Below are 14,082 nucleotides of genomic sequence, written 5' to 3' on the forward strand. Positions count from 1 at the left end.
TCTATGCTACTGGAGACGCACCTTCTTTGGCTGGTCCAGTACAATTTGCAGAATAGTCAAGACCAATTCCTTCTGCTATTTAAAATATTACAATAAGTCTCTATTCCTCTACTTCTAGAATTTTGGTAGTTCTGGTTCACGTATTGGTTTTAAATGGAGACGTAGCAGATACGTGATTTCACTTTAGTTTACAGTACAGTTCTTTTATCATGTGTTCCTAATTTCTCTATAATAAAATCTAAAAAAAAGTGAAATGAAGTGTATAATACAGTCAAATAGCAAAGAATTTCTTCTTTTTGTCTAATTTGAAACAAAGTACGGCTTGTTACATCTTATTACTGAACTGTAAAATAAAGTGCGACCCCTGATTCAAAGCGAGGCTGATCTATTCTGTGATATTCTTCTCTGAACAGTGGAATCTGCCCTCAGTCACAGCAAAGCAAAATGCCTACAGTATCTGACCACCTCTAATCACGTTTTACAGATTATATTTTACATTTTTGAATAGATACACAGTATTAAAAATAACAAATAAACATGGTTTTGTTATTCACAACTGAGAACATCCGCTGTGCACCTAACTCTCTCCCATTTGGCCTGCTCTACCAGAATAAAAAAAAAAACAAAACGCAGCAGTTCAGTAGACTAAACAAGCACAGATGATGATAGAACAGGTTCTATATGATCCTTAACAGCAATGTGACAATGAAAAAAAAAAAAAAGAACAATCCACAAATATGGATAATAACTTAAAGAGCGTTCCCCAAAGGAAACTTTTAAGGGATGACCAGAAAGCTCTCCTGCAGTTTATTCTCAGCAGATCGGAGGAGTGTGGCAGAGCGATAGAGGAATGCGAGGAGAGATGAAAGAAAAACACCCCTGTGAGTCGGAATGATATGCCAAGGCTTTGAGGCATTTGTTGGTACGATATAAAGAGTCAGTCCGTCCAGTTATCCACCAATTCTTTAAAACAAACTTCTAAATTTACCCTCCTACCACAAAGAAGAGGCAGCAGCTTTTATTTCCAGTCCAAAGCGATGCGCTCAAGCCCCCCTAAACCTCGAGGGTTCGGTCCTCGTCTGATTCATCGTTAGTTGAAGCAGAATCCTAGCCTGTCTGGTTCAGAGCCTGTTAATGACTGTCCGTGTGTGTGTGTGTGTGTGTGTGTGTGTGTGAGCTGGAGTGTGTCTGTAGCCTGAGGAGGTTGCAGACAGGTCGGTGCTGCCTGTCATTCACTGTGCACACAGAAAATGACGATGGAGAAAACAAAAGCCCCTGCCATGACGTGAGATGGTGTTAAATCATGCACTTACATGCTGCTACTCAAACGTGGGTAATCCCATGTTAGCGTTTGGGTGTTTGTGGCGCTTTTCTGTGTTGAATACATGGATATTTCCTCTTGTTTGTCCCAGGGCTTTGCAATTTATATACAAGAATATTGTCATTTTCAATCTTTAAAGAAGAAGACAGTCAACACCGCGTATGACAGATGACTTAACACCCATTTTACGCCTTCGTACCCTCAAATTGGTTTCACATCTTGCAGATGCAACATTTCTTTGGGGGATTCAAGCTGAATCAGGTTAGCAGTTATCACGGGATGGCCTGCATGGGAATGGGTGAGTATGTAGCTACAGTGGCCAATCAGGGGGTCAGTGAAGAGGAAGATGAGGCAGAGGTACTGCAGTACATGTGAATGAACCAAAATGCTTTGTGGGCTTGTCATTTGTGTGCATATTCATAGGCAGGTATTCTTATTTTCATCACGGTGGTGAAGAATTAAAAGAAAACAAACAAACAAACAAAAAAAATACATCTTGCTTGCTCTCTTGATTCCTTGACCAATCAACAATCCCCATCTGTTGTCATGACAACTAGCACCTCACTTTTGCCCATCTCTTCCAGCGCGGTCGCCAGAGAGACCAGGTCTGCGTCAGCTTGGTGACAAGCTTCCCATAAGTCCAGGAGAACACCTGTGGGGCTGGGCTTTGTGGCGAAGTAGTTCAAGTACCTGAGGAAGAGGCAGACACAGCGAGATGTGAGAAGAAAAGGAAGCGCTGCGTTATTGATCACAAACATTTTTAAGTCATGAATACTGCATGTCGCAAATATTGCTGGTAGCATTTTGTTTTTGACAGTCCAGTACTGATGATGATTTCATGAAGCAGGAGTAAGAGAGGCCGACCGGTGTGGCCTAAAATTCATTTCACTGCGTAATTTTAAGCGGTAATGCTATATAACACAGTATATTTGTTTTTATTAAAATTTCAATATAAACGCCTCATTACTGGCTGTAATATTTAGACATGTTTCATATACATTACACAGAAATTTTAAAACATTTAATGTGCAAAACTGGAATAATAGATAGAAAAAACAAATACAAAATCTTTCCTCAGGCATATCAAGTTTTATCACCCCTCTGTCATCTAACATTGCAGATTATTATTTTCTGCTTGCTGTCTGACCTTTTAAATCTGAACAACGTCCATTTAAAGGAAGATGCATCGACACTTTTACCAGCTCCTCTTCCTCATCACACTGTAGCAAGCTGTTTCAAACAAGCTAAAAACGAAAAGGTGTCGGTACGTAGTCTAACTGCTCCGTCTGTCACATATAAATCTGGCAGTGCGCCGCCGTTAACGCTTCTTTTAACGGTTGGGTGTAATTTATTATCAGGGTGCAGCCTCTCCTCGAGTCATGTCAGCAGAGAGGCAGACAGTGAACCAACGTGAAGAAGACGGAGAGCTCAAGAAATATTTTAATCTGCTCTGTCCGAGCCTCATTCACCACCACCGCCATGTTTTACACAAGAAAGCAAAATGAGGGCTCCACCAGTCGGCACACTGTAGTCACACAGTAAAAACTTTCTATATATAGTGTACTTTCAATACCGTTTACAGCGTCCACCACTGCTAGTTAGCACTATGAAATATTTTGAAAGGAAACGGAAGGAAAAGAAAGAAGGAAGGAGAACAACATTTGGTCAAAACTGCATCTCAGTTAAGGAGGCTGGGATGAAGATTTCTTTACCAGTACTTCACTAGTATTAACACTTAAAGCTGGTTATGGTTTAATGGCATTAAGCTAAAAGACACTGATCATATCCTGTACTGGTACTGAGTGTTTGGTTGGTAATTTCTTGTACTGAGGACTGATCTTTTCTCATGGTGTTGGGATTATTGAGGGTGTTTGTGCCTGAGTGGGAATTTATTATTGTTCTACAGTTGTTTGTGTTAAAGTGGTTGTTTTATTTTGCACCTTTACAGGGTTTTGTTTTACTTTCAGATCATTCTTGATTAAAAGATTGTTTATTTGGTCCATAAAATGTAAGAAAAATGCAGATCAGTGTTTTCCAAAGCCCAAGATGACGTCCTTGAAGGCCCCGTTTTGCCCACAACTCAAAGATGTTCAGTTTATTGTCATAAAGGTGTAAAGAAACCAAAAATATTCACATTTAAGAGGCTGAAGTCAGAGATTTTGGACTTTTTTTCACCATGAATTGGAATTATTTGTATTACTTTCTAATGCCCTGTAGGTCAGGTTTTATTTTATTTTTTTTTATATAAATCTACAAGTTTACTCTGTGGTGAGGAAAATATCCCCATTCCCTGGTTTTCACTGTTTTGTTTTATTTCCTTTGTGCTTGTTACAACTCTCAAACTGGGGCATTTCACACAATATCTGAAACTCACTTTATGGAAATGTGGTGGCAGAATGTCAATAAAAAATGTATTAAAAAAGAAGGAAAAGCTTGGTTAAATCATATTCCTGAATTTAATATTCAAGTCATGTCTTGCAGATTCTAACCGGTGCGACCAGGATATAACTGTTTTTCACAACTCTTAACTGAAATCTCAGCCTGGGCTCTTCTTAAATAATCACCCCCTTAAATCTAACCTCGGCTCGTAAATATCTAAATGCTACTTTTCCTTAATTCTGAGTTATCATTTGACAGCGGGAGCCTGAGCATCGACACTGGACTCTGCAGGCTAAAAAAAAAAAAAGCGTGACCGCAGCTGCCTCTCGCAGACATAAACATGTGAGGCAGATCTGACCTGTCAAAGCCCAGACTGCGTGCCAGTAGTCTCCAGTCACATCCTCGAGCACTGGGTGCATCCAAACTGGCACAGATCTTCTGGCGGATGGAGTCAGGCAAGCGAAAGGCGTAGGGTCCCACTTGAGAGGAAGGCAGGCAGGTGCCTCCTGCAGGGAGGGGCGAGTGCGGCGGTAGAGTCTGGATTGACAGAGACGGCGAGAAGCATTGAGGTCAAACTTTGTATTTATTGACGTGGCTGTGTTGCTTTCATTGCAACTTTAGTCCTATTTGCACAGTAATAGTATTTTCTATTTTCCCAATGTAGCGTGACTTACATCTGTTTTATGAGCTGCACGCCTGTTTACTCCCTGTCAGCTCTACAGTAACGTTACTGCTGTCGACAAAATTTGATTTTTCATCCTTAAATAAGTTACTTCACTTCTCACAGTTTGCTTGGTGCATATTACTAATAATATTTACAGTTTTGTTTTGTATATAGTGTTTTTGAGCAGCACCTCATTGTCTTAGACATCTGTTAGCAACGTTAGCCAGCTAGCTTCGTCGTCTTCACTCAAACCTTTAACTCACTGCATTAGATTTGAAAATATCAGACAGCTAACAATGCTAATGGTTAGCTAAGTCATTGAGGTGATCATCACTCCTCAAAAACACAAAATGAACTGTAAATACTATTAAAATATGCACCAAGATAAATGTGAAAAGTGAAGCAAGTAACCTGATAAAAAATCCTAAAGTTTGTAGGCAAAGGTTACGTTACTGTAGAGTTGACAGAAAGTAAAAAGATGTGTAGCTTGGCTTGTAAAACAGATATAGGTCACACTACAATGTGCAGTGTTACCAGAACCCAACTGATATAATCGTATATATGTTTACTGATATGCACCAATATGAAAACTTTTTTCTCACAAGATTGGCAGTGCTTTACTCTTTATTTTCTCAGTGCTCCTTCCTGCAATAGGTACATGTTAAACTGTGTTAAATAAAATATGAATATTCTTTAAAGTTATTTGTTTAAGAAAGCAGCCCTCAGAGTATCTTTGCATAGTCATATCGGTGAAAAACTGGTGCACAAACCACATAAAAAAGGTCTATTTTTATTCCAGCTAAAAAAAAAATCACTATATCAGTAATCAGTGATTTTTTTTCCCCCTCGAAAATCAGCACCAGTCTGAAAAATCTCATATTGGTTGGGCTCAAGAAATGACCCCCTCATGTCTGTGTTTCATGTGATGCATTCAGAACATTTCAGAAGCTGAGCGTTTGTACTTCAGCAGCCACGTTAATAATATAGTTTGGAGTTGTTTTGCCCTCTTTCGGCATGTGTTTAAGGATAAATACACATTTGCAGCTAACCTCCTGTGTCATCAACGCTTATTTTAATCATCAACATAGCCGATCTCAGAGCTGTTGACTGATATTTAACATCTTATAAGCTGCGATCAAAGTTCTTACTTGTTCAGTTGTCTGACAACAGAAAACTGATGTAGTAAAAAATAAATACGACCCCAAATCACCAAGAGGCTGATTCATGCAGGACTGATATTATCTCAGGAGCTCTGTACTTGGTGAAATATGGTAGGTAATTTGCCGTGGAATTTTTACTTTGGCAGATTTGCACAAGATTAACATCACAGGCGACCTCTACAATTATTGCAAATTACTTGATGTCCCAAGGTAATACCAGTCCTGCAGAAAAAGGGCTGTAATCAGTGTTATTTCAGATGTCGCCATTACCTCCTGAATATCCGTGTGCAGCTGGAATATCTGCCCCTCCCCTTCCACCTGCCGGACACAGATCTTACAGGTGAGCTGTGACACGGCCAGGCTGCCTCTCTCCAGGCTGAAGGTGCAGTGCAGGGGTCTCTGACTGCCGCTCCAGATGTGATAGAACGGGATCTCCTGTCAACAGAGACAAAATGTTAAGAAGGAAAGCTGAAAAAAAAACAAATCTCCACTGTGACTGAAGTGGGTTTGTCCTGAGCAGCACAATCAAGAACCATCTAGACTGTTACCATTCAAGGAGAGTGCAATATGCTTTATTTTGATACTGGGTGTTTCCACCAACTGGGTATCCGTGTGTCAGAGAACAATTTATTTCTAAAGCGCACTGTCCATAAATTAGGACCACTATCAGATTTCCTGTTTGTTTATTCAGAGAGGGTTCAGACTGCAATCTCGCTGCCGCCGCCAAGAGAATGCAGCAGAGAGTTTGGATGTTTACAACAGCAGAGAATAGTCGAGAGTCCACTAACTGTGTTTTCTGAGAAAATAGCCGTTCTGCTGAGGTGAAATCAAGAGTTTGTTAAACCGTTGTGGGTGCGTAGGAGCTATTACATTTTAGTTTTTAAAGGGATACTTCAGATTATTCAATGTGGGGTTATATGAGGTACAGTCTGGATCTCGGAATCTGTAAAAGGGACCTGCTGGAGGATCTTGTGTCACACTTAGGCTCATAAGAAGTTAAGCAGTCACTAATGCATTCAGGTGTTATTCTCATCCATGCATTACAAGCAGGGTTGCATGATATATACCCCTGCATGGTAAAAAAGAAGTAATATTGCGATTATTTTGACTTAAATTGTAACTGCGATCTGCAATAAGATCAGTTGGAATGTTCATTTCTGCATCATATTTTATTTTTACTGAAAAAAGTAAACTCAACTGGCATTTGTTGGGGTTTGTACCAACCAAACATGTTTTCTTACATCTGGAGAACAAGATTTGTCACACACAAAATTGCAATTTGGTTTTGGCTCTGCAATTTGGATGCTGCATTTGGCCATTTTGCAATTTTGATAATAAAGGCATTAATTTCGCAGCCCTACTTAAAAGTGATGATTAAAATCTTACGGCAGCCAGCGTAATAAAGCTGAAATTGGGGTTATGTGTACTCCTTTGTGGGAATTTGAGAGGAGTCTAGCAGCATAATTTTGAATTAACTGAAGTCTGGAAAGACTGTGTTTACTTAAGCATGTGTCAAGTGAATTACTGAAATCTGAGCGGGATGTGATGACAGCATGAATGACAATTTCCAGGTTTCTGGGAGAAAGAAAGGACCAGATCTTAAAGATTCAGCACAACTGTTTGAAACAAGACTGGACAACTGATTTGACATGCTGATTGAAATTTAAATTACTATCATAAATGATACCAATATTTCTGCAGCTAGAGGTGACATGAGAACGGAGAACGAACCCTAATCCTAACTCTTACCTTTATTTGTTAGCCAGTTTTTACTTTACCTTGCCGTCATACAGCCTTTTCTTACGGTATATTTGGCTTATATAATGTCAGTTTTGCATCAGAAAAAGCTGTTTGATGGGAAAAAAGTGGTTAAAATATTCTAAAAATAGAGCACACCTGGTATAAATTCTTTGAGTTTGACCTTTTTAAGTGGCTTAAATACATTTTGTTGTTGGCCCTTTGCACAGCAGTTCACTGACTAACTACAGCGCTGTTACTCCTCTCTGCTTCTCCAAACTAGGAGTGTCCATCTACTGTAGGTAGTACCTCATAAAACCCCTCATTAAATAATCCAAACTATCCCTTTAAGCAAGGCTGACAATTTATCAATAGTTTTATTAATCTACATTATTCAAGCTGCTGCTGATTTGTACTGTAGAGACACAAACATCTTTACACACCACACATATAAACAGAGTGTAATCTGGTATCTGCTGCAGTTTGAGCGTCTCACCTGGTACTTTGCCAGTAGTTTGCTTCTCCAGTGAGTGTGAGGAATGTCATGGATGGACAGGCGCAGGTTGTGGTAGCTGTCTTTGAAGAGCAGCGGCTTGGGATCCTCCAGCAAAACTCCGCCTAGACTCCTCTCCAGATCCAGCACCTCCTGCACAGAGGCAGAGACGGAGAGAGAGAGAGAGAGTTGACGGGCTTAGAGACATATTTATTTGATCAATTCTATCAAAAGAAAATATTGTGCATTCTAAAAGTTGGTATCTCCAAGTGGAAATGTGTGAGAGCGAACAGTTTGAAAGCTGTTTGAACTTTAGCAGCCAGAAATCATGTAATGTGATGCCAGTAAACTGCACGCAGCACGCTCATGTTTACTACCCCGGCTGGTCTGTGAACACTTTATACAAAAGGGACTGAGAGAAAAATATTTAACATCAGTGAGTCCAACTTTGTCTGGATGGAGAGATAGCTGGCTGTTGAGTAGGGGGTTTATATTGTGATGTGCTATTTTGAGTCGTTCCTGGTGGCTGAGGGAGAGTCAATATGTTAGAATTTGATTTGGGCGAGGAGGACGGATCTGCAGGACGTTAGTTTAGAGTGGATTGGTAACATCTATTGCCCAGGACTACTATGGAACTAAATTATATTAACTTTTAAGGTAATTATCATGTGACATGCTTCATATTTCACCATTTCATAGTATATTTTTCATCTTTCAACTGAATCTGCATCTTTTGTTTTTTGTTTTTCTTATGATTATTAGCACAAGTGTGTTATGTGCATGTTATTTCTGACCAAACCAAGCTCTATTTTATCTGTACTTAGCAACTAAAGCTGAAAATCTTATCGGTAAATCACCAGTAATGCATTTATTAAAGAGGTACAGCACACTTTAACATGTTTTTTGAGCTGTAAACTCAATTATAATACTCTTTTGTGATGAAACACATTAATGCTGGTATTAATATTGACATTTCTTAATAAATTTATGAAAAACTGTCATTTCATGGGTTAAAAACAGCACAAAATGGCATCTACAATTTGAAAATCAGTTTTTAGCTTTTCCAAAGCCATTATTAAGACAGAGTCAACCATTTGACCATGAAATATAACAAGCAGTTTAATGCCCTCTAATCAGAGTTGGGCGGTCCACCTCCCTCAGCTCTTTGAAACACGTTCAAATATATGCTGATCGAAACTCATCAATCACAAGAGTTTACACTAGTTTTTGCTAACCCTCTACTTAGTATTTTTCAATTTTGGCAGCTTTGATGGTTGTAGAAGCTCCACTGGACTGCAACAGCAGGGTACAACTATGTACTGGCACTGCCTCACAGACAAACACACACACTGGAGAGCCTCTACTCAGCTAGCGTTGGCTCGGTTAGCGACAACACAAGTACAACACAGATACTTTTTCAAAAAGGGACACAAATTTGCTTCTAGTGATTGTCAAAGCACCAGCTGACTCTCTGTGTCTCCAGTGTTTCTGCACAGACACAGAGAGTCTGACAGCAGCTGCTCGTGGTTGGTTAGCTCCAACAACTAGTTCTGCTACAGCAGACTTCAGTCACTTTCTCTGGTCTGGTGTCTCTTTGCCACTTTTCAGCATTTTCCAAAATGATGCTGTGGGGGAAATTAGGCTCAGACAGGGGTTGCAGTTACAGTTAAATGCTATCATCCTGTGCCATAGTAAATTTTTGATGACTTCATAATAGATTTTTTGACTTTGCAGGTCCAGGTTTCGTTGAATCTGTGTCTTTTGTTTTGTGATTATTTGGTCAAGTGTGTTATGCGCATGTTTATGACCAAACCAAGGTCTGTTTGAAGTTATATTTTGCAACTAAAGCAGACATGATGGATGTAAAGTATGAGTAATACAATTTAACCAGGTAAAACTGAGTTGGGATAAAAACTTTTACGGACAGGTGTCTGGACAGGTGGCATCTTTAAGTCTAGCTTATTATTAGATCTAAGACTGTAGGAATTATGTACAAATACACATTTAGAGTATATATACATGAGTAATCTGTGCAAATGAAGACCATCTGACCAGAGTGTACAATGTAAAGTGATGAGTCCTGCAGCCTGAGTTTGAAATATATCGCAAAGCAGAATTATAAAGTGGGTCATGTAAGGCCAAAGTAGAGGGACAAGCAAATCATTTACAGCACTTACATTTAGCTGAGACAGGAAAACGACCTGTGGCCAGGCTTTAAAGCGAGGATGGAGAGAATATTCACACGGTACAGTACACAAGTACAGTATTGCCAGATTGACGCACACATCAAAGAAATGAGGAGGCAGAAACGCAGTGGGAGAGAGAGGCGAGGAGAAGAAAGGTAGAGTGACAAACACACGAGCGGCACCTTGAGTGCGTGCGGGGTGTCATGGATGCAGTAGATGCGGAGGCTGTAGTCCAGGGAAAGGCAGGGTGCTCGGGGGGCGAACAGCGCCAGCTGCAGACGTTTGCAGGCGGGCTGTGGCGGGCAGGACTGGCCCACCAGGCCATATGTTCCCAGCTGTTCCATGAGAACATGACAACACTCCTCCTCCAGCTGCAGGTAGCACGGAGACGACAGAGTCTCCTCTCCTACTGTCAAAACCTCCTGAAAAAGAGACCGTGATAGGGTTCAGTGATGCCGCATCAGCCAACGAAAGATCCAATTTCTTGTTAGAAGTCAGAGGTCGTCTCACCTCCCACGCCCCCTGATGTGTCTGTGTTTTGAGTGTGAGCGTCCAGTCAGGTGTAGGTGTGTCTAACTGGGCACAGTGCGGCAAAGTAAGAACCACAGGGCGATTCAGCAGCATACCGGACGGACCACAGCTCACTACAGGACTTAGTACAGTCTGACTGCCCTCAGAGGGTAGCCTGTAAATGTCACACACATACGCGCGCACACACACACACACACACACACACACACACACACACACACACACACACACACACACACACACACACACACACACACAGAACACCAGGTGTTTGCAACAGTTGCCAAAACATCACACTTCTTTTATAAAAGAACATCATGGCCACGACACGGTTTGGAACATGCTGGCATTGACGTATGTGAGGCACGCTGAATATCAAACTTCCAGAAAATTGGCAGGAAATTAATCCACTCCAATTTTACAATAACAGTTGAGACAAGCTGATCCATTTTTTATCCTCGGAAAAATTGATAGAACTTCCAAATAAACTTCAAGCGGTTCACAGTAGGTGAGTCTTGCACGGGAAAACTTCTGATTGAGGTGAGAACGAGGTCTATTCTGCTCCGTAGCTGCGAGACAGATGAGTGGAATGGAGGAGGAAAGATGAAGGGCACTCACGTCGTTTTGTCCCACTTGTTGATAATGAGGTACATCTCATAGAACTTCCCCTGGGGGATTGTGCCAGGGGGGACCAGCAGACTCACACCTGTGGGGGGGGGGGAGGTGTCATGACTTATCTTGTTTTATGTGTGATTAACAGAGCACGTCGTTGGCTCACACTGAATTCATTTGCATGTGAAAAAACAACCGCATGTGATATATAAACCCCTAATTCCAAAGAAAAGTTGTGATGTTGTATAAACCATGAATAAAAACAGAACGTAATAATATGCAGCTAATTTTCTATCTATATTCAAGTGAATACAGTACAAAGACAATATATTTAATGTTCAAACTGATGCACACTCAATCTGAATTTGATGCCTGCAATGTGTTTCCAAAAAGTTGCGAAAGGAGCAAGTTTACCGCTGTGATGCATCACCTTTCACTCAGTAAGTGTTTGGGAACTGAGGATGCTAATTATTGAAGTTTTGAAAGTGATTTTTTGTGCTTTATAATGCAACACACATTTTCAATTGGAGACAGGTCTGGACTGCAGGCAGGCCAGTCTAGTTTAGAACAAAACGTCCATCATTTCTGAAAACAATCTGAAATGTGGACTCACTTTTTCCACTTTGCATCAGTTCCATCTCAGATGAGCTCCAGAGAATTATGCAGTGTCTCTGGATGTTGTTGATATATTTCTCTTTGCATGGTAGAGTCTTAACTTGCTTTTGTAGATACAGAGACAAACTGTATTTACTGACGGTTTTCCAAAGTGTTCCCGAGCCCATGTGGTAAATACAGTTATGCTGGTTTTTTAAAGCAGTGTTGCCTGAGGGGTCAAAGGTCACAGGCATTCAATGACATCATGGATCACAGACAGCGAAATCCCTAAATTCCTGCACTTCTGTGGTGAGAAACGTTCTTTATCTGTTGGACTGTTTGATCATGCAGCTTTTCACAAAGTGGTGAATCTCCCCCCATCCCTGCTCGTGAACGACTGAGCCTTTCAAGGATGATATTTTGATTATTTCGATGATACCTTCACCTGTTATCAATGAACCGGTTTACCTGTCAAACAGGCATTTTTTGAACATTCAGGAACTTTCCCAGTCTTTTGTGGCTCCTGTTCCAACTTTTTTGAAACATGTTTCAGGCATCAAATTCAGAATGAGTGTATATTTAGAAAAAAAAAAAAAAAAAGTTTATCAGTTTGAACATTAAATAACTTGTTTTTATACTGTATTCAGCTGAATACAAGTCAAAAACTATTTGCAAATCATTGCATTGCACTGTTACACAGTGTCCCAGCTTTTTGGGAATTTGTTACCTGTATTGGGGATGGTAAGGCGTCCTCCCAGATTACCCAGGGTGGCGCTGGTGCTCAGCCCAGGCTCTCTGGACAGGGTGTGGCTGTGGTAGTCTCGCTCTCGCCCCACAGTCCCCACGGACTTCAGGCTGAGGATCTCCCCGTCGGAGCACATGTCCGCGGGGAGCTCCAGCGAGGAGAGCGTGGAGGAGTTGTACACCTTGATTTTGAGACTGGGCAACGGGTCCAGCAGGGGGGAGGTGGTCATGGGGATTTTGTGGGGGCTGTCGTTGACCCCTTGCTGAAGGGAGAAGAGCGGCCCGCGGAAAGCCCCCGCTGTGGCCGTCAGATCCGGAGGAGCCGAGGGATGCAGGGGGTGGGGGTTATCTGGAGAGAGTGGAGGAGAGAGGAGTGATTTTCTTATCACCAGAAATGACACATGCAGGGCGGAGAGTGCTAAAAGTGATGCGAGTGAAATGGATTAATGTTGCTAATTAATATTTGATGGCAAGAACAAGAGAAGGAATACCATGACGAATGCTTAAAGTGTAAAAAAATGTAAAAAATTGAGAATTGGCTAAGCGAGAGGAGATAATGGTTTAAAGAGAATTAATTTATGGGCCGATATAAATAGCAGTGTGATAATGAAATGAAGTGTGAAGAAGTGCTTCTATGAAGATGAGTAAAAATAAGGGAAGTTGTTAAAAAAATAAACACAATGATAAATTGTGTGTGAATGCATGCTGACGGATGTGTGCGAACGTGTGAGTTACCCTGTCTGGGAGGCTTGTAGTTGCCAGGGTGGAAGGCGGCGGTGAGAGCAGACGAGGAGTCGGTGATGTCTCCGTGGAGATGGCGGCATCTGCGGCGATATGCCAGCACTCCCACGCACAACACCAGTATCACGCACAGCAGCAGGGCCCCCACCAGACCCGCGTAGACGGCTACACCCATACCTGGTGCCAGTGCTGAAAGAAGAAGATCAGACGGTCAGAGTGTCATAAAGAGAAATGTGAAAACTCACAGATACAAATGCAAGGGAAAGACAAGAGGGAAGACAAGATAATTAAAGAGATTTCATCTGATTTACTACATGTCAGTTCTCGCAGGAAGTAGAATAAATTAGTTACTGCAGTCTAAATTAGAGCTGAAACGATTAGCGGATTAAATGATTAGTTGATCATCAGGATATTAACAACAGTTTTGATAATCCATTAATCTTTGAGTCATACATTAAGATAAAATTCTCGCTTCTCAAATGTGAGGATTTGCTGCTTTTCTCTTTTTTGCATCATTGTAAATTCAATATCTTTGGTTTTAAGATCAGACCAAACATGATAATTCGAAGACGTCACCTTGGGCTCTGGGAGAGTAAATGGTTAATTGAAATTTAATCAGTAGATTAATCAATAATTAAAGTAATGAGTGGTTGCAGCCCTTTCTTTTCCACACTTTTTTTTTCCACAGTTAAAATTGAAATCTTCAAGGACAGGATAGGTCAGCAGTCTGTCAACTTAATATGTTACAGTATTTTTAGTGCTTAATTTTCTCCTTGTGTTACTTTCACACCATCACGGTTCAGCAAAAAAAAAAAAAAACACTGTCTGGGAAATAAAGAAGAGGTAATTAAACACTAAAAATACTGTTACTTCAGACAATACTTGAGAACAACAGATCTGATGTGCCAGACAGGCATCTG

General features: G+C 40.9%; 1 protein-coding gene across 1 annotated transcript in view; it reads right to left on the reverse strand.

Moving 5' to 3' along the window:
- Positions 1 to 806: 806 nt before the first annotated feature.
- Positions 807 to 14,082, reverse strand: part of unc5b (unc-5 netrin receptor B) — an 87,632-nt gene continuing 74,356 nt past the window's right edge. The window contains exons 9-17 of the mRNA XM_084735661.1: positions 13,157 to 13,351; positions 12,405 to 12,770; positions 11,090 to 11,177; positions 10,451 to 10,625; positions 10,123 to 10,362; positions 7,758 to 7,907; positions 5,795 to 5,959; positions 4,059 to 4,237; positions 807 to 2,011 (exon numbers count right to left, since the gene is read on the reverse strand). Coding sequence (XP_084591787.1) covers positions 1,846 to 2,011; positions 4,059 to 4,237; positions 5,795 to 5,959; positions 7,758 to 7,907; positions 10,123 to 10,362; positions 10,451 to 10,625; positions 11,090 to 11,177; positions 12,405 to 12,770; positions 13,157 to 13,351 — 1,724 coding nt within the window. The 3' untranslated portion in view covers positions 807 to 1,845. The remainder of the gene's footprint in view (positions 2,012 to 4,058; positions 4,238 to 5,794; positions 5,960 to 7,757; positions 7,908 to 10,122; positions 10,363 to 10,450; positions 10,626 to 11,089; positions 11,178 to 12,404; positions 12,771 to 13,156; positions 13,352 to 14,082) is intronic.

This window comes from Lutjanus erythropterus, chromosome 14, assembly GCF_056507025.1.
Source record: "Lutjanus erythropterus isolate fLutEry1 chromosome 14, fLutEry1.hap2, whole genome shotgun sequence".
NCBI lineage: Eukaryota > Metazoa > Chordata > Actinopteri > Lutjaniformes > Lutjanidae > Lutjanus > Lutjanus erythropterus.